Genomic DNA, 18,305 nt, shown 5'->3' with positions numbered 1-18,305 from the left:
CATAAATCATAAGTTTAAGAAAAAAAAAAAAAAAAAAAAACGCAAAATTATATCGAGTTTTTTTCTTTAAATTTTGGTATAATTTATTTTGTGAATTTGGGCTGATAAAAATAAAATAGTAATCCAATAATAAAGTAAGTGATTGGAAATTTTAATTTTAGGCACATGGCTATCATTTTATATATATATTTTTTTTTTGTTTTTTATTAATTTTCAAATCTTTTTATACATTTTTTCATAATTAATTGGAAATTAATTTTTTTAACAAATTAAAATATGTTTGTAAACTCTTTAAATTTAAGCTGAAATTTGAAGTGTTCTTTAATTCCAACCAAAATGAGAGATGATAAACAGTTTCCTTCCGTATATTAGAAATAGTAATATTATTGAACTTTTTGTTGCGGGGTTAAAGACATTATTATTGTTGGATGAAAAATTCTAGTTAATTTAGAGAATGATCATAAGTTTATAATCAATGAATATTATCTCTATTAGAAGCTCAAATTCATTGGTATGAGGCCTTTTAGAGAAGCCCAAAGCAAACCCAAAGCAAGCCATGAGAGAAGCTCAAAGTGGACAATATCATATCATTATGAAGAGTCGTGTTCATCTAACATGGTATCAGAGTCATGTCCTAAACTTAGTATTGTGAACCTCGAAAGCCTAGTAAAAAAGGAGTCGAGCCTCGATTCCCTAAACTTAGTACTGTGAACCTCGAAGGCCTAGTAAAAAATAAGTTGAGCCTCGATTAAGGGGAGACGTACTTTGCTCGAGGGGAAGTGTTGGATGAAAAGTCCCACATCGATGCTCAAAGAAAAGAAAAATACATGCATAAACCAACACCATCATGTGTACATAAAATGTCGACCTAACGTTAACACCACCACATAAACTTGAACATACGGTACTTCATCTCCACGTGCCAACATTCTTCATGCATATCCATATTTTGATAGAACTCATTTTTTCGAAAAATTAAATGTTATCAAACAAGATCTAAAAAGAACGAACCACAAGTACGAAATCACTCCTAAAAAAACATGAAATGAGACTGGTCATTCTTCATAAATAAACATCATTACTGAAAGAATCCTCAGGATTTAATATGAGTATTATATAAACATAGAAAACTGTACATCATAATATGTTTATTCACCGGTACACAAATATATAAATGTCATTAATATTACATCCAAGTAACTTATAGAACTATGCAGTACAGAATTCTGCATGTGTATCTCTCATAAGTTCATTAGACAAAAACGAAAATTTAGCTGAGTTCATACACACAAATTTACATAGAATCAGAAGCATTCCACAACGGCTTATGAAATAGCAGAGAATCAGAAAGAAACTTTACCTGCAACGTCACAGCAGAATTGCTTCACGCCCTGAAATTCTGCATCGTCGAAGGAAGCAGCAGCAGCGATCCGATCGAGCAGGGCATCTTCAGTTGCCTGATCAAATTCAGACCTTGATTTGAACAAGAAGTAACCCCAACATTCCCAAGGTGAAAGAATGGAAGATCTGTCCGACCCTTGCGACTGCATCCATCAATCAATCGATAGCATAACATCGGTTAGATCCGGGGCGAATGAAGCTTGTAGAAGGATTTATATAAACAAAAGACATAGAAGTTTACTATGCACAGAAATCCTAGTATTATGTACTAAAAAGAATGCTAATTTACATAAGAATAAAACAGAAATCATAGGACCAAGTTGATTAAACAAAATGGAACTTATGCTGTATTTTTATCCAATATGTTCATCAGATGAAACTAAGAGATACCCTGACTGGTTAAAGGCAAAGGAGAGGCTCTCTATCTTCCACCAACTTTGGAGCCAAATTTAACATGAAAAATATTGCTTTCAGGTCCAATGTACAGCATGATTTGAATATTTTGGTAAAGAAAGATGACAAAAATTTATATAAATCATAATGAAGAATTATGATTATAGAGGGAAAATGAAAAAATGAGATCCAATCAGCAAATTCTTTATTTTGCTTCCATTAATGCCAAGTCAAACTCGAGCCTTTTGCAGACACTACAAATTTATGTATCTTGGGTACATAGGTACAAGATTGAAAAGCAAAATGTTGAACATAGAAAAGTTCTTTCATATTTCTCAATGAAAGCTCGGTTTCTTATAAAAACAAATAACAAAAGATCATTATTATTTGTATAAGGAGTCGAGAATAAGATAATGGAAATAGTTATTAGAATGTTTTCCAAGACAAAATACATGTCATTTTTCAGATTGAGTATATACATTTAAAGCCTACTGATTCCATTTTTTCATCGCTTATTTTCCAATAATGAACAGAACCACTAGCTGCTGAGATCATTGCTCACAATCCCCACAAGGAATGTGAACCTATTTTTGGCTCCATTATCATTTAAGGGCCAAGATAGATACTAATGACTATTACTATAATTCTGTACTGCATAGCTCTACCGTCAACCTTAAGAAAACTATGTTTTCTTGCAACAACGTCTAACAAATTTTAGTTTAATGAAAACAATTCTATACTAAGCATGCGAAGCACAAGGAAACATTTTACCTGAAGAAATAAGAAAATCTTCTTGCCACAATCACGAATCAGCAAATTATACAGGACGCATTTCTCCTGTAAATGAGAACATATCTCTGCAATAACCTGCCCCATTTTCTTCAAGTTGCAGCTGCTCTCGAATAAGAGGGCCTTAACAGGGTAATCTGTGATAGTAGAAACATAAATTCCCCCCAAGCTATCACTAAAGAAGGTATCAACTGCCATGGCCTCCACAGGTAAAAGGCTGGAAAAGAACAGTGCCTGTAACATTGGGGGAAAACTTACATATTTGAAACAATTTCAAGCTGGATGACGAAAGCAAGAAAGACAGAAAAAGATCCATATAACGGTCTTATTTTAATGCATGGAATAATATAGAATTATTGCATATCAATGGGGTGACAACATAAACGAGTTTCCATTCATCAAAACACCAAATAGCTAACTGTAAGGACAGTTTTAGTGCTGGTTATCCACTTAGGCATTTATGGCGCTTGCCCTGTAGTTAATGCACTTCCATTTTTAGACTCTCTGTAAAATGCAAGTGATGGTAAAATTTCTAAATCTTTGATCATGGGACTCGGAGCATATAACGGTTTCTAAATCTTTGATCACGGGACTCAGCGTATATAACGGTTTCTAAATCTTTGATCATGGGACTCAGCGTTATAGAGCACTTTGGCTATTAAAAAACCTTGACAATCTTATCAAACATAATAACTCTTACAAAAAAAAAAAATTCAAACATAATCGCAACAGCCATAAATCTGCGGCTTCTCACCTGAAAATATGGACAAGCAGTCCTGGGAGTAGAACATTCATAGAATAAGCAGAGGGCAAAATTATTAATTTCAACAGCAAGCCTCAAAAGCATTTCCAATTCCAAAGACCTGTCATCTAGGAATTGAAGTGGACCGTTGACAGCACAGGGCAACAAGATAACATGACCATACTCCACAGGAGTTGCCTGGGAAAATGAGAGAGAGAATCAAACTTATGCATATCTTGAAGAAACCATATCAGCACAAGAAAACAACTGGTCAGGTAAACATTAAAATAATATCAAGCACCCTGCAGTTTGCAGATGATCAAGGGATAATTTATAAAGGAAATGACAGTAATATTGCACCAGAAAGGGATGCCGACTCATTAATTGCTTTCTACAATTGATGAACTTCACTTAATTCAATACTTTTTTAGAGAAAGGGGAATGAGTAAAAAGAAAAAAGGGGGTTCTTAATATGGTTTACCATCATCACAAAGTCAATGCTGCAAGCATAAAAACTTTAGATTTAACAAACAATAATCCAGGGATAGCTTCTTTTTTTTTTTTCCTAAAAAAAAAGGCCAATGAAAGTCCAATTTTGAGTCATACGTTGATCATAACCAGGATGGAACTAGTGGGCACTAGAGAAGCAGAAATAAGCTTGGATTCATTATTTTCACCACGTGAAATACAAAAGAGCAATTCCTCTGGGCACTTCAACCAATTAGTTTGAAATAGACTTCCGTGATCGCATTTCCTTATCTCTTCATATTGTGACAGAGAAGGGTTGGTCCAGCTCCCATTCAGCTGAGCAAGGAACTTTTTCTGGCCCACGATTGCCTGCAAAAAATATTAAAACCCACAGGTCTCAGCAGCCTTTCCTCTTCTCCATATTTTGGAGGGCTAGAAGACAGTAGGTTGATTCCAGCAATGAGTCAAATGAGGTTTCAATAATAGAAAATGCAGTATACACGACCTTAATTTCAGATAGAGTCACATCATATCTAAAATGGCCTTCAGACAATTTCTCTTCCCACTGCAATGTGGAAGGACCGCTGTTACACAGACGTCCAGAACACCAAGAAATAAAAAGTATACTTAAAGCATAGTAGCATACCTTGGCAAGAAGTATAGACTCCAATATGGTTTGTTCTTCCAGAGGAACGTCTGAAGGTGCTTTGAAGGAAATGTCATCTAAAGGAGAATTTCTACCAAATTGATAAAGAGGTAATCTAATACCTGAAAGTTATTTTTTATTATCAATAGGCTTCACATGAGCATAAGATTATGTTCATAAACAAATCGAAAAAAATAATGTCAACAAAGTTGAAGGTAGAAATCTTGGTTATCAGTCAAGGATGACAGTTAACTACACTAAACAGGCAGTCAAGTTAGAGCACTAACACTTAGCAAGAGATCATCCCTGAAAATCTAAGGACGAGAACTCTCCATAGGTAGTGTCTACAATTGATATAACATCAGAACAGGTGATGTACATTCAGCCATGCAGTTTTCCGAGTAATTACTACAAATTAATCTAAAAAATACAACCACCACCTAATCAGAGCAGCCATTACAAATAATGGTAAAAGACAGCCCATATCCTCTAAACAACATATAGAGAGTGTCTCTATAACTACTGGGGATTTTTTTTTTTTTTTTTTTTTTTTTTTTTTCTTTTTTTTTTTTTTCTAACAACGTTGATTAAGCTCGAGTTGTAAAGCTAAGGTTGCCCATCCAAACTTAAGTTTCTGCAACCGTTTGGGGAATCTGGAAAGAGATAATTTTATATGATGGGAAAAGGGAGATAGGGAGGTGGAGAATATGGTGGGCTTCCACACACTAAGATAAGGCTCCCTACCCAACGAGTTTTAAAAATTACCCTCGTTCTTAATTTCAGCAAAAATGAGAACTTTTCTGTAACTAACAATGTGAAATGAAAGTGAACAGTAATAGTTTTCACAAGAGGGAGGATACGAATTATTCTAACCACACAGCTAGGATGATAAGAAGAACTACCAGAAAAGATAGTATAATTAAAAAACACTAACCGTTGATGCATGACTTCTGAGTTTTTAAAAGCTCATTTTCCGTATATTTTGAGCACAAATTCTCATCCTCGATCTGCTTCGCTTGAACCATTCTTAGAGTGATGTTTAATGGTGATTTCAAACTACCAAACTGTATACAGTATATTAACTTCTCGGGACAATCCAGTGACAAGGAATGCCGCTCAGTCGAAGGCTTGTCTTAGTAACCACCACCAGCAAGGAAGGTAAGATCCGCTGGGTGCCCACCAGCTGAAGGCAGGGCACCACGCCCACCGTGAAATGAAGGGGATGCAATCAAGAACTTAGGGAAAGCTTGCATGTATTCTTTGTTCCTTCTAATTTTGACACAAGACTCTTGCCTTAAAGCCGTGATTGAGCAGTGAAAGCCAGCCCCTCAGAGGACCAGCCCTTTAAAAGTCTTGGAGTAACTCTGAAGGAGGATTCAGATTTGAAAGAAAATATAGTGAGCAAATTGTATATGTCTTGAATTCTCTTGACTTCGCCAGAGCAAGGACAAAATGACAGTGATCTAAGGATCAACAATTTCAACTAACATACGTTTCTTTCTGATGCAACAAATCATCATAGATATTTCAAAAAGGGCTTTGAATTCATTAAACGTGTCTACTATCTTCTAAAAACATCGATGCTTGTCGAAGAAAATGTAAATATATGACAATAGAATCCAAATTAGAAAAGCTAAATTACCCCTTTCGGATAAAAGAAAGATAAGGAAGCCTTTACCAGGCAACTGATCCACAAAGCCGTCCAATCGGTTCTCAAATCAGGAAAGAAACACCTGCATGGTTTAAGATCAAAGTTACAAATTGACGAACATCCTGATTGCTAACGAAGATGGCAAATTCTAATATCCACGCAGTTAACAAATTAAGGATTAATCGTTACCGCAAAGGAAATGCTTTTGAAATTGAGAGAACCTACCGTGTTCCTTCCGCGATTCCTGCTCGCTCGCTCTCAATCTCCACTGTGCACAGTAATGGATGAATTAACCATCGACGCGTGTTCTCTGTACAAAACACCCAAATTATCACAATGAGTTCTACCCTCTTATGAGCGGTCTGGATCATGCAAGGATGGGAATGGAAAATGAATGGCCATCTCTTTGGTACAAGCTTTTCATCTTAGTAAATGATAAAACCTTTGTATATATATGTGTGTGTATATATATATATAATATGTATTTTTTTTTCCCCATTTCCAAATAGTTTTCAATGGTTGTCGTGAAACCCAATTGTCAAACATTTGAATGAATTTATGAAATCGTCTATGCGAATAGAGACATTAAAGTGGAAAGTCAAAGATCGAGTCTATAACTTGCCAACCAACTTCGATAAACGAGGCACTCCATCTCCAAAAAGGCATCTTATTCAGTAACAATTTATAAGACTTTAGGTGCTATCACTTAGCTAAAGTGGAAGTACGTGATTATCTCTTTCATTTGGGGGGACGAGCATGCATAGCTTGCTCGTTCCTCGAGGCAAGCATGTGATTTACAATCAGTTTTCTTATGGTTGTATGGTTTTTCGTTAGTTTGTTGACCATGATTAACACTTGTAGTGTGATTAGAACCTCAAAATTTATCAATATGATTAGTTTCCGTTGCAGTAGGGGTAAAATTGTCATCTATAAAATTTATGGAACCAAGAACATTGAAGCGAAGTGTGTTGCTCGTGAGGACAACACCAAAGTGATGTGGAGAGTGTCGAGGTGTAGCGGCGACCATTCATAATCGGATCGAGAGTTTTCGTTGAACTCTATCGAAGTTGTTGTGCTTGAATGTCAAGTAACTATCATTGAGTTCTATTAAAAGGTGTTATGTAGCGTAAGTGTGATAGCGATTATATTACAAAAGGTTGAATGTAGTCTCGAGTTTAGGGTTAATCAACATATATTTAATATTGTCTCTTTCCACGTGTCTGTCTATTCGTCCCTGTGACCCACGTATTTGTTCGGTTAACAAGTGAATGGTAGAAAGACGATTTTCAATATAATTTTTTGGGTAATACATACACATCAATATACAAACTTGCTTTAGCCCGCATCCCGAACAATTCATCTCACTCGATACAAACTCACCTTAGCTAAATGCCCACTCACTCGTGTTTATACATATCTTCACATTCTTAACCACACTCGTCAACTCACAACAAATTTAAAAAATATTGACTTTTATTTCTTCCGAAAGCCATTGATGTAATTTGAAAATGTTAAATTTGACGCAAATAAAAAAAAAAAAAAAAGTCAATTTTAGCCCTGATAAAAAAAAAAAAAAGTTAATATAAAATATAGAAAAACAAGCTAAAAGTGAAATTATAGGATAGAATGGTCAATTTTTTAAAGTACATGGAGCAAAGGAGTATTTTGAAAATAAAGGAATTAAACGGGACGAAATTGAATATTTTTAAAAATACATAGTAATATTTAAACTATTATAAATAAATATTTAATTTTAATAAGATTTAATTTTTTTTTTGGTAACGAAATGAATTATTATATTCCTAATGGTTAATTTTAAAATTTTTAGATTTTTTATTTTTTGGTTCGTTTAAAAGAAAAAAAAAAAAAATCCTGTTTTACTGAAATTACGTTGTATAGTGGGGGCTGCGTTGAGCCAACGCTGAGTGAGTTCGCTAGGGTTTATTAAACGGCTGGGTTGGGCTTTAGGCATTATTGCCATAATCGACATTGAAGGCCTCCCTCTCGGCCGCTCACTGCGCCTTCTGAATTCGGCACCAAATCTCAGCTAGCCGATACGACCATTTGCTTTCGTCTCAGTATCAGCAATGCCTCCGAAAGCTTCGAAATCCAAGGAAGCTCCAGCTGAACGACCTATTCTTGGCCGTTTTTCTTCCCATCTCAAGATTGGAATTGTAGGTTCTTACTTCGAGCGTTTATTTCCTCGTGGATTCCCAGTTATGCATTGATTGGTTGCTTGGAATTGACAAGGATGAAATTTCATTGGATTGTTCATTTATCCGGAATTTTAAACAATGAGCTACGGGTTTTGTTTTTCATTTCATTGTTTATTGTCTCGTTGGAATCTATGGTTCTGTAATCCAGGATGCGAGTGCTAATTATGATTTTGCTGTTCTGTTACAAGATTACGCTTCTGATTTATAGTTTTTTTTTTTTTTAGTTTACGAAGTTGATTATCTTTTTTATTCTTTATAGACTTTATTTATTGATTAACTTTGGTTTTGATTGGTTTAGCGTTTGTTTGGAAGTTCTGTAAACTGACATCATTTTCCACTTCTGCGCTTAAAATTGTGGATGGACCTGGCTTTTGATACTCTGTACATTATTTTCTGAAGGCATAGCAATGTTGTCAAGTGTTGGTTATTCATCTGTACAATTCAGTGACTGGCGTTTGTTTGAGATTTCAGGTTGGATTGCCTAATGTTGGCAAATCTACTCTTTTCAACACACTCACAAAGCTGTCCATACCTGCTGAAAATTTCCCATTTTGCACCATTGAACCTAATGAAGCCAGAGTAAATGTGCCTGATGAGCGGTTTGAATGGCTTTGCAACTTATACAAACCGAAAAGCGAGGTCTGCTCACTGTTTTACAGCTATTATTCAAAGGCACTTGTATAGCTCAACATTTCCTTAGATATTTTTTGTTGTTGTGTCGGCTGTTAAAACTGTTTAATTGTTCCATTTTAAGTCGGAGATGGAAAGTTATTTTTTATTTGGTTATTTCTAGTAGAACTGAAAGTGTATAGAAATCCAAGTGCTAGTAATGTTCAGTTCAATACTATCTTTCCATATGCATGTTGAACTCCAAAGCAGTAAATTAAATGTACAACACCATTAATAACGTTGTGATATAAGTTTGTCACTTAATGCACTGTCCCATCGACTTCATTATTTTTTTTCAACTTTTTTTTTTGTGAAAAAAATATTCTTCTATGATGGTTATAATTAGGATTTTCACTTTATAAGATTTTATTGTGGTGTCAAAGTTTTGACAAAAATTTATGGAACATGAAACGTAAGTGCTAAAGTACAAACCCCATGCACAGGAAGACTTGCTATAGCATGGTAAGAGGTTTGCTAGTAGCCCTAGAGGAAGGCAAAAGTGTTTGACGGTTGATGATATTAAGGTGCATCAAATGATTTGCCCCATCCACTTTCATCTCAAAGAAGTCCGTTCAGTAATTACATCTTTTCGGTGGAAAAGACATGAAAAATACATGGGACTCATTATTGAATCTATAAAGTCAATGGACAGGGAAGAAAATGTTGCAATATGGGGTTTTGAAGGTGTAGAAAGGGGGTTGGATAAGTTTCCTAAGCATGATGAATAACTTCCATAGAAACCTAGAACTTCCACCCCTTCCGTTACCAACTTGCCTGCCTTGTTTAGTTTGTTCGACCATGTTAAATTATGATAGGGAAACATAAGATGTCTTGGCTCTCTTATCCTCCTTCTCCCCGTTTTGTTTTCGGCCCAGGAGGGGGGATTCCCGCTGTTGGAGTCCTTGTCATTCCACAAGTTTTTATTGTAGCTCTTTCTTCTAGTGCTTAACCAACTTTTCATCGATGGGTGGTTCTATTTTCTCCTCAGTTTGGAAGGTGAAAATTCCCAAGAGGTTGGAGTTCTTCATGTGTCTGGTGTTGCATGGAAGAGTTTACACCTTGATCAGATATCGACTAGAAGATCTTTAGTGCTTGGGTTGCTTTGTTGTATCTATGCAAGAGAGTGGCATAGGAACTAGATCATTTCATGTGGAAAAACAATAGAATGTGTAGAGAGCGTCAGAGTTCTTATGACGATGTTTGGTCTCTTGATGTATTCTTTGTTTCTCTTTGGAAATTTGTTTCTAGGCTCTTTAGTGATTATTCGCTTGATCTTATTTCTCTTGGCTCAAGCCCTTTCTTGTAATTTGGCTCCGTTTTGTGGGTTTTTCCTTTTTTGTATGCCCGTGAATTCTTTCATTTTTTTTCCTCAATGAAAGTCAATTTTTTTCACATAAAAAGTTGGATGAAGCCTTCTTGTGGGTGATCTCAGTCACAGTTACTCTTCGTGAACCAAAATTGGGTTACTGTTAATGATTTGATTTTCTTATGAAAAATGAGATGCTACTCTTCATGAAGAAACCATGTCTATCCCCATTATGGTGGTTGGACTGAAGTTAGTGGCATTCATTTGGATTTATGAATTTGGGATTCTTTCGAAGCTTGATGAAGCCAGAGAAGGTTTCTTTGAGGTTTTTAAAAGGGCTCAAAATAAGTCGCACTTTTCAAAACCCCTAGTCAATGTTGGAGGTAGTTTTGTGGGTTTCTTGCTGAGATTGGGATTTCTCAACCCTCTGTTCCAGCAGTTTGAAAGGGATCTGAAAAACTTGCTTATTAGCATTTATCATACAAACAAAATACTAATTTATTTTAAAGTAGTTCTATCATACTTTTGGCAATATAAATTTCAATTTTGAGTTTTGTGTTGCATCATTCTGAAGTAATCTTAATGTACAGGTTTCGGCATTTCTAGAAATCCATGACATTGCTGGACTGGTTCGAGGAGCTCATGAAGGACAAGGGTTGGGCAACAGTTTCTTATCGCACATCCGTGCTGTTGACGGCATTTTCCATGTTTTACGTAAGATGTCCACATCAACCGTGCCCTCTAATTTGAAGTTTTGTTGCTTGCTTTCAACTGATTACATTGATGATTGGTTTAACATTCTAGATGACGTATCTCTCTTCCCTTTAACGATTTTTTTCTTTTGGTAACAATGAATTTTTTTTTTTTTTGTGAGTACACATGTTGGCCCATGGATTGGTTTGATTTTCATGCACCATAAGCTTTTTCTTATGTTCTGTATTTTATATCTTCTTCTTCTTCTTCTCCCCCCTCTCTTTCTCTTTCCCTAGGTGCATTTGAGGATGCAGATATTATTCATGTTGACGATACCGTGGATCCTGTTAGGGATTTAGAGGTTATCAGTGAAGAGCTACGTTTGAAGGTTTGCCTTATTTTTGCAATTCTGGTTCTCTTTTAAATTTCAATGTTGGATTGTAACTTTTACTGGTTGAAGATTTTGAATAATCAAAATTTTCCAATTTACTGTCAAATTGAGAATAGTAAATGTTTTGCACTCTCAAGAATGAGATCTTTTAAAAAGTAAAACTAAATCTTTGGTCCTGCTTCTATTATATGATCACCTAGTAGCATGGCTGACGTTGCATTTTCCACGGATCTATATGATCGGTGTGCTCTAACATTAACTGGAAGATACTTGAATTACTTTGTCTCCTCTAAATCCAGTTATACAAAGTTACAGTGCCTGATATTTCACTAAACGATAAAGTTGAACTGTTTCTTGTAATGTTTGCAATATGTCTATATATATATATATATTTTTTTTTTTTTTTAGAGGAGGGAAAGGGGAGAGATTCAGCTTACTTTCTTTAATTTTGGACATGTAAACCTTGCAGGGTATCTTAGGTGCTTTATGGCTTGGGACATTTTAGTGGAAAAAAAGCCTCTTCCACTCATTTTTACTTGTTATTGTCATTATTTTCCACCCCTGATAGCACTTCTGAAATTGTTTTATTCATCTAAAAATTTATGTCCCACCTAGGATATTGAATTTATGAAAAATAAAATTGAGGATCTTGAGAAGAGCATGAAGAGAAGCAATGACAAGCAGTTGAAGATTGAACTCGAGTGCTGCCTAAAGGTGTGGTTTTCATATTTGGAATTCTGTTTTTGTTGTGATGTGTTTTTTCTTTATGTACTTTTCTAGTCTAATGTTTGTACTCTTTACTATAACCAAGTCACTAATTGAAGGTTAATTGACCTTGATGAACAAAAACAGTAATATTAATGCTCAATGAACTAAATTGATGGTATAATTACATTTTCAGGTCAAGGCATCGCTTGAGGAAGGTAAAGATGTTCGTTTGGGTGATTGGAAAGCTGCTGATGTTGAGATTCTCAATACTTTTCAGTTGCTCACGGCCAAGCCTGTTGTTTATTTGGTAAGCCTTATCATGTTAACAAGTATCTCTGCTGTTATATTATATTTATTGGTTCTATGTTGTCTATATATTGTTTACTTTTTGAACATATCATTTTCAATTCTTTCTATCTGTTGTATTGATTCAAGTATGGACGGCTTTCTCCAAATTTTGTGTCTTTTAGTTTTTTTTTTTATTTTAATTTTTTTAATTTTTTAATTTTTTTTATGATGTCTTTTAGTCTTTATTATTCAAGTAAATATCCAAAATTTTGAAGTATATGTTTCGTGGAAGTAGATCACTGTTTTTCTTTTAAAATGTTGATCAACTATCACTCTTGGCAACATTCAAACTCAAAAGACTAGCCATTCCAGGGTCATTGAAAGGCTGGATGCTGTGGAGGAGGAAAGAGGACTTAGCCAAGATAAAAAAGAAACCTTTAGGTCTCTTGCCAAGTTGTTAGAGGGAAGCCTTTGGTTTGGGCCTCCTCCAAGATCACTCCATCCTCGTAAAATAAAGCAGGTTGTTAGAGCGAAGCCCTTAGGCTTCCTCCCAAGGTCTATCAACTATTTTTTTAGGGTGGGTTTAGCTTATAGCCAAGTTTCATTCTTCTCTTTGGCTGCATGTTTGCTAAGAATTTTTTAGTTACTTTTAGGTCTTAACATTTTCAATCAGAGTCCTATTTTGTAAAGTTTGTTTTGTCTTGTGTGGTTCATTTTGTTGGGTTATATTTTTTGTATGCCATTTGTTTTCCTTCATCTTTCTCATTAAAATTGTGGTTTTAATTTTTTTTTTTTAAAGAAACAAAAGTAGCCTAGAAGTGGTTTGAAAGGTCAGCTTCACAGTCTGGTTTCTAAGTAAGTAATCGTTTGTAGGAGAGAATGCAAGTTTAAGTGGCTTGAGGGGGTTAGAGTTAAGGTCCTTTCATAGATTTGCTTCATTCAGACAGCAAATCTTCTGTGACAGAATGGTAATGCAAGGAGTTTATTGATTTCTTTGCCACCATTTTCTTCAGGGACCCAGATCTGGGGTGGTCCCTTGAAATCTGATTTGGTGCCTATCTGTGCAAAAGAACTTACAGCTTGTAAGACCTTTTCAAGCAAATGGAGTCTTGAAAGCTTTAAGGCACACAACTTTAGCGCCGAGTTCTTTAAAAACAAAAAAGCACTTTCAAGTTTGATTTTCTAGAGATGTTTCATGAATCTTTTTCAGACTGGGTTTGACATACTAAAGCTAGTAAGACTGACTTGATTCCCAAGTGGTCTAATTCTTCTGAAGTCTCAGATTTCACATTCATAACCTAATGATTGGCATTTACAATGTCTTTGCTGAAGGATTAGCAGCTATACAGGGGTGATTCTTCCTCCTACTGTCTCTTTTTTGATCAAGCCTTTTACTGTCTGTTTTGTTCAATCAATTGCTAATAGACAAATTATTGATTCTATATTTGTAACTAATGACATGGTGGATGATTGGAAATGCACGAGAAGAAAAGGAGTGATTTTAATTGGATCTTAAGAATTCTAGGATAAATTTGATTTTGGTAGAATGCTTGAGGCCGAAGTTTTCGTTGCTTGTTAGAGGAGGGGATGATCGCGTGTATCAAATGCTTACTCTAGTATTATCAATGGCTGGTTGATACGCTTGGACTTGATCATCCACTTCCTTCAAGTGGCAATGGCCGGTAGATATCATGCATCTCCACTTATTTATCAAATCCTTACGAGCCAATAGATTTAGCTAAGTCACCTTATTTTTACCAAATATTTCTCTCTGTTTTCTTTATATCATTATTATTTTGTTTTGGGGAATTAAAAGCCATATTATTATTATCAATGGCTGGTAGATGACAATGCCTTCTATCAATTATTTATTCGGTTGTCCACCTTTTTTTGAGATTAGATTTCTTAGATTGGCTTTGAAGTTGTTTCTAAGATACTGCAATATTTCTTTAAAGAGGAACAGATACTTTAAGACGTGGATGGATCAGACAACCCAAATAGACTATGAAATTGATGAGCAGATCATAGAAATTCCATAAAATAAAACCTATCCCTTCAAACCCAACTGCATGATACAAGACATAAAGTCTTCTCTGCCAGATCAAATTTTATTGTTGTCACGAGGTTGAACCTTCTAAACCAAATATTGGATGAGATCACTACTACAATGCAATTAGATAGTTGCTCGATTTTTTACGTTTGAAGTCAATTAAGGACCTGTGAAAATAATTGTTTTCTTCTGATTGAATATTCAGTAGTTGTCCACAGCATAACTTATTGATAAACTCGTGCTCGATCTGTTTTCTACTTCTATAATTTCTCCTAATTTTTTTTTATTTGACCTGAATGATATTTCTATTGTGCTCATATTTACATTTTATAGGTTAACATGACAGAGAGAGATTACCAAAGAAAAAAGAACAAATTTCTCCCCAAGATTCATGCCTGGTTCGTAATCTATATTTCGCTTTATATCCTTTCTCATTTCCTACTATCAGCCTCGTTGTGTGTCTTTGTTTTTGTGCATGAAAATATTTGGACTGTTACATAAACTTATCGTAGAAAAAATTATCTTTTTGGTTCTCGAGATTTGAGTAACAGGTCTATTTAGGAACTTCAGTTTTGAAAGCTTAAACTTTCATCCCTAAGGTTTAGGAAATAGTTTATTTTAGTCATTTGAGTGATAGTCAACTTAACAAAAGAGTGACATGACATATTTTATAATAAAATAAGTGGCTTGACTATTTAAAAGAACGAAAAGAAAAAACTCTCTTTCACTCTCGCTCCTCCCCACTTCCCTTCTCCCACCTCCATTGCCCCCTCCCCTTTAGTTCTCTCATCTTCCTCGAGCAACTTTCAATGATGGGTGAAACCCATGACGTCGCCTTCACATATCCTTTTGTCCTGCACCATTTTCTCTCTCTTCTAGTTCTCTCTTGCTTCGAGGCATGAATGAAAACAACTCTCTCTTTCACTCTCGCTCCTCCCCACTTCCCCACTCCCCCTCCATCGCCCCCTCCCCTCTAACTCTCTCATCTCCATCGAGCATGTTCAATAATGATGAAACCTATGACGTCGCCTTCACATACCCTTTTGTCCTGCACCATCTTCCCTCTCTTCCAGCCCTCCTCTCTCTCTCGCTTCGAGGCATGAATGGAAAAAACTCTCTTTCACTCTCGCTCCTCCCCACTTTCCCTCTCCCCCTCCCCTTTAGCTCTCTCATCTCCAGCGAGCAATGTTCAATAATGGTGAAACCCATGACGTCGCCTTCACATATCCTTTTGTTCTGCACCATTTTCCGTCTCTTTTAGTTCTCTCTCTCGCTTCGAGGCATGAATGGAAATCATTGTTACGATCATCATCCTAAACTTCATGGATGAAAGGGTAAGATTTTGAAATCTAGGGACTAAATAGACAGACCTATACCCAAACTTTATAATCCAAAAACAAGATTTTCCCTTTAATTTATGGGGGGGAATTTGCTTGATTTTCTGTGTTAATTTGCACATTGTGCGCACAAGATATTTCCTGATAATTGGCAACAAAATTAGAAAAATATTGTTCTAGGTCTAGTTTTAACATGCTCAATGTTATTTTTTTGATTGTGCAGTTTCAAGCTTGCTATTCTATCAGCGGGATTTCTTATCCAATCAGTTTTCCGTCTATATTATATGATTATCGTTTTATCGTTTTATTTCTCCTTCCAATAAAACAGTTTTATACGTGCTGTGTCTTATGTTCACTTGCTCAATATTATGCTTATCATTTTTTTTTGTATTCTATAACTAGAAGTTCTTTTTCCCTTTCTATTTAAAGATTTACTTTTTTGAATTAACTATCCATCATTCAATACATTTTCTATTTATTTATTAAAAAAAAAAACAGAACATGTGCTATTTATGGATTGGATTGTATACGAAATCAATCTTGGTTTATGTTCATGTACATTTGATTGCTTCTCCCCTCTTCTCCCATGATGAAGCTATTTGCAATTAAATTTTAACGCTCTTCAAGTTCAACTAGAATTTGCTTGTTACAAATAATCAAGCAATCCTTTCCTAATAACAGGGTGCAGGAACACGGTGGTGAAACAATTATTCCTTTCAGTGGTGTGTTAGAAAGAAATCTTGCGGATATGTCGTCCCCAGATGAATTAGAAAAGTATTGTGAAGAGAACAAGGTTCAAAGGTGAGTTTCCAGTCTTGGCTTTTGTAGTACCAAGGACTTGAGGGGTTTAAAATAAAAGAGAAAGGAGTTGCAAGAAATAAAATAATTTAATTCTATAGTTACAAGCGTGGCATTGATCTTAATATTTTATAAATGTATATTCAATAATTATTAAATGTTATGTAATGAATTATTGAATTACAAATAATAATACTCGGTCCCAAATGCCTTGTTTTTTTTTTTTCCTTTCTCAAGGAACAAGAAGAGCTGTCAACTTTCTTGTTTCTAGAAAAAAAAAAAAAACCTCCAAGTTGTAGGCTAGCGTAGATATGGCCTTTAAATTACAAGATATAGCTGATTCCCTAATAAAAGCATAAAAACATAGATATCTTGTTTGATGGATGAAGTACACAAATATATTCAATCGTGTACTTGATTGGCATGCATGGAAAAGTACTACTGGTTTTAGTTCATGCTGCAGTGAATGTTTATTTTCAAACAAACCTATCTACTCTAGTTCAATTGCTTTTCCACATCCATATTATGTTGGCAAGTAATGTGAAGATCCATGCCAACAAGAATGTAATTGAGGAAGGAGAAAGAAAAGCCAACCCAACCATATGACTAAACAGTGTTACTTTCACAACAATTTTGAAGCTTCACAATATATAGTAATAATTTGATACATAAAATGGTTAACTTTGTTACAGTGGCCTTCCAAAGATCATAAAGACTGGTTTCTCGGCGATCAATCTCATATACTTCTTCACTGCTGGTCCTGATGAGGTAAAATGCGTATCATAATTATTTGCATGTATATATGCACTTTATTCTTTTACATATCAATAGTTGTTCTAATATCACGTATACTTTTACCGTTTCTTGCCTTTGATGTCTGTCAAATTGTTTTCTGAGGATTGGTAGTTAGGATGATATTAGAGCCATGGGAGTAAACGCTAAAGAAGCCTGCCTTCTCTCTGCTGAAGATGATAGTATTTTAGTTATCCAAATTATGGAAATTATTTATTTCTGATCTTGTACAGGATTAAATTCATACTTCTGTAAGCTTCCCTCATTAGGTCTACATCTGTATCTTTAATCATTTCTTATTTTTTAACTTTGATTTTCACTACCCCCTATCAGATAGGGAAGTTTTGGTAGAGGTGCATCTTTGCTTGGGTAGTGGAGATATTCGTTTTGGACGCCCAATTTCTCTAATGAATTTTCTTGTCGTTCTTACCTCCTCCTCTTGGGTGCCCATAGAAACACATAGAAACCCTATATTTTTCTTGTTATGGAAGATATAAGTCTCTTTGCTTGTCTGGCTTTACATGGGACTGTTAATCCTATGGACCACCACGTTTAAAACACATCTTCTTTTTGCTTGCTTTGGCTGTAGTAGTGTATTCTTTGCAGGGAGGCACCTGAGGATTGAGATGCAAGTTGGCACTCTCGACTAAGACTTCTTTTCGGGACATTTGGTGTGTGCATGATTGATAATATGATTGTCATCTAATGGTGGAGGAGGTCTTACTCTATCTGCCTAATGAAATTAGGGTTGTATCCTTTGGCTGGCTGTTTTTTTCTTTCTATCTATTTTATGCAGCCGCTAGAGAGAAATGAGTGAATTTTTAGAGGGGTTGAGAGGTCATTGGAAGAGGTGTGGTCCCTTGCCAAGTTTAGTGCCTCTCTTATCTACTTCAAAAAAATTCTGTAGTTATCCTCCTGGTCTATTATTTTAGATTGGAGACCTTTTTTTTTTTTTTTTTTTTTTAGG

The 18,305-nt window shown here is 35.2% G+C and overlaps 2 protein-coding genes across 8 annotated transcripts in view; one reads left to right on the top strand and one right to left on the bottom strand.

Annotated features, from left to right (window-relative positions):
* Positions 1-1,123: 1,123 nt before the first annotated feature.
* Positions 1,124-6,514, bottom strand: LOC111434140 (GDP-L-galactose phosphorylase 1-like). Of its 7 annotated transcripts, none has more exons than XM_023071462.1 (9): positions 6,280-6,514; positions 6,082-6,172; positions 5,374-5,803; positions 4,440-4,561; positions 4,299-4,358; positions 3,932-4,162; positions 3,338-3,523; positions 2,566-2,817; positions 1,124-1,544 (listed from the first exon to the last, which is right to left on the bottom strand). In XM_023071462.1, exons 3-9 carry the CDS (start codon positions 5,462-5,464, stop codon positions 1,344-1,346), a joined length of 1,143 nt encoding a protein of 380 aa, XP_022927230.1. In that variant the 5' UTR covers positions 5,465-5,803; positions 6,082-6,172; positions 6,280-6,514; the 3' UTR covers positions 1,124-1,343. The 7 variants fall into 7 exon arrangements, with proteins under 7 accessions (XP_022927230.1, XP_022927232.1, XP_022927228.1 ...); XM_023071464.1 differs by having other exon boundaries at positions 6,118-6,172; XM_023071460.1 differs by having other exon boundaries at positions 5,374-5,939; positions 6,316-6,514.
* Positions 6,515-8,044: 1,530 nt separating this feature from the next.
* The window catches only part of LOC111434139 (obg-like ATPase 1), a 13,218-nt gene continuing 2,957 nt past the window's right edge, over positions 8,045-18,305 (top strand). Inside the window, exons 1-9 of the mRNA XM_023071458.1 lie at positions 8,045-8,264; positions 8,778-8,945; positions 10,872-10,995; positions 11,271-11,362; positions 11,981-12,079; positions 12,267-12,380; positions 14,745-14,809; positions 16,430-16,549; positions 17,239-17,314. Of these exons, the coding sequence (XP_022927226.1) occupies positions 8,178-8,264; positions 8,778-8,945; positions 10,872-10,995; positions 11,271-11,362; positions 11,981-12,079; positions 12,267-12,380; positions 14,745-14,809; positions 16,430-16,549; positions 17,239-17,314 (945 nt within the window). The 5' untranslated portion in view covers positions 8,045-8,177. The remainder of the gene's footprint in view (positions 8,265-8,777; positions 8,946-10,871; positions 10,996-11,270; positions 11,363-11,980; positions 12,080-12,266; positions 12,381-14,744; positions 14,810-16,429; positions 16,550-17,238; positions 17,315-18,305) is intronic.

The sequence above is a fragment of the Cucurbita moschata genome, unplaced genomic scaffold (genome assembly GCF_002738365.1).
Source record: "Cucurbita moschata cultivar Rifu unplaced genomic scaffold, Cmos_1.0 Cmo_Scf00044, whole genome shotgun sequence".
Classification (NCBI taxonomy): domain Eukaryota; kingdom Viridiplantae; phylum Streptophyta; class Magnoliopsida; order Cucurbitales; family Cucurbitaceae; genus Cucurbita; species Cucurbita moschata.
This window is presented reverse-complemented; position numbering and strand designations above follow the sequence as displayed.

What these genes read in the sequence shown, in the direction of transcription:
- LOC111434140 (XM_023071462.1), bottom strand. Translation starts at nt 5,464, where the DNA reads ATGGTTCAAGCGAAGCAGATCGAGGATGAGAATTTGTGCTCAAAATAT. An exon ending in CTGCTTGTCCATATTTTCAG is followed by an intron (nt 2,818 to 3,337) that starts GTGAGAAGCCGC and finishes CCAATGTTACAG; the next exon opens with GCACTGTTCTTTTCCAGCCT. An exon ending in AGATTTTCTTATTTCTTCAG is followed by an intron (nt 1,545 to 2,565) that starts GTAAAATGTTTC and finishes TGATGGATGCAG; the next exon opens with TCGCAAGGGTCGGACAGATC.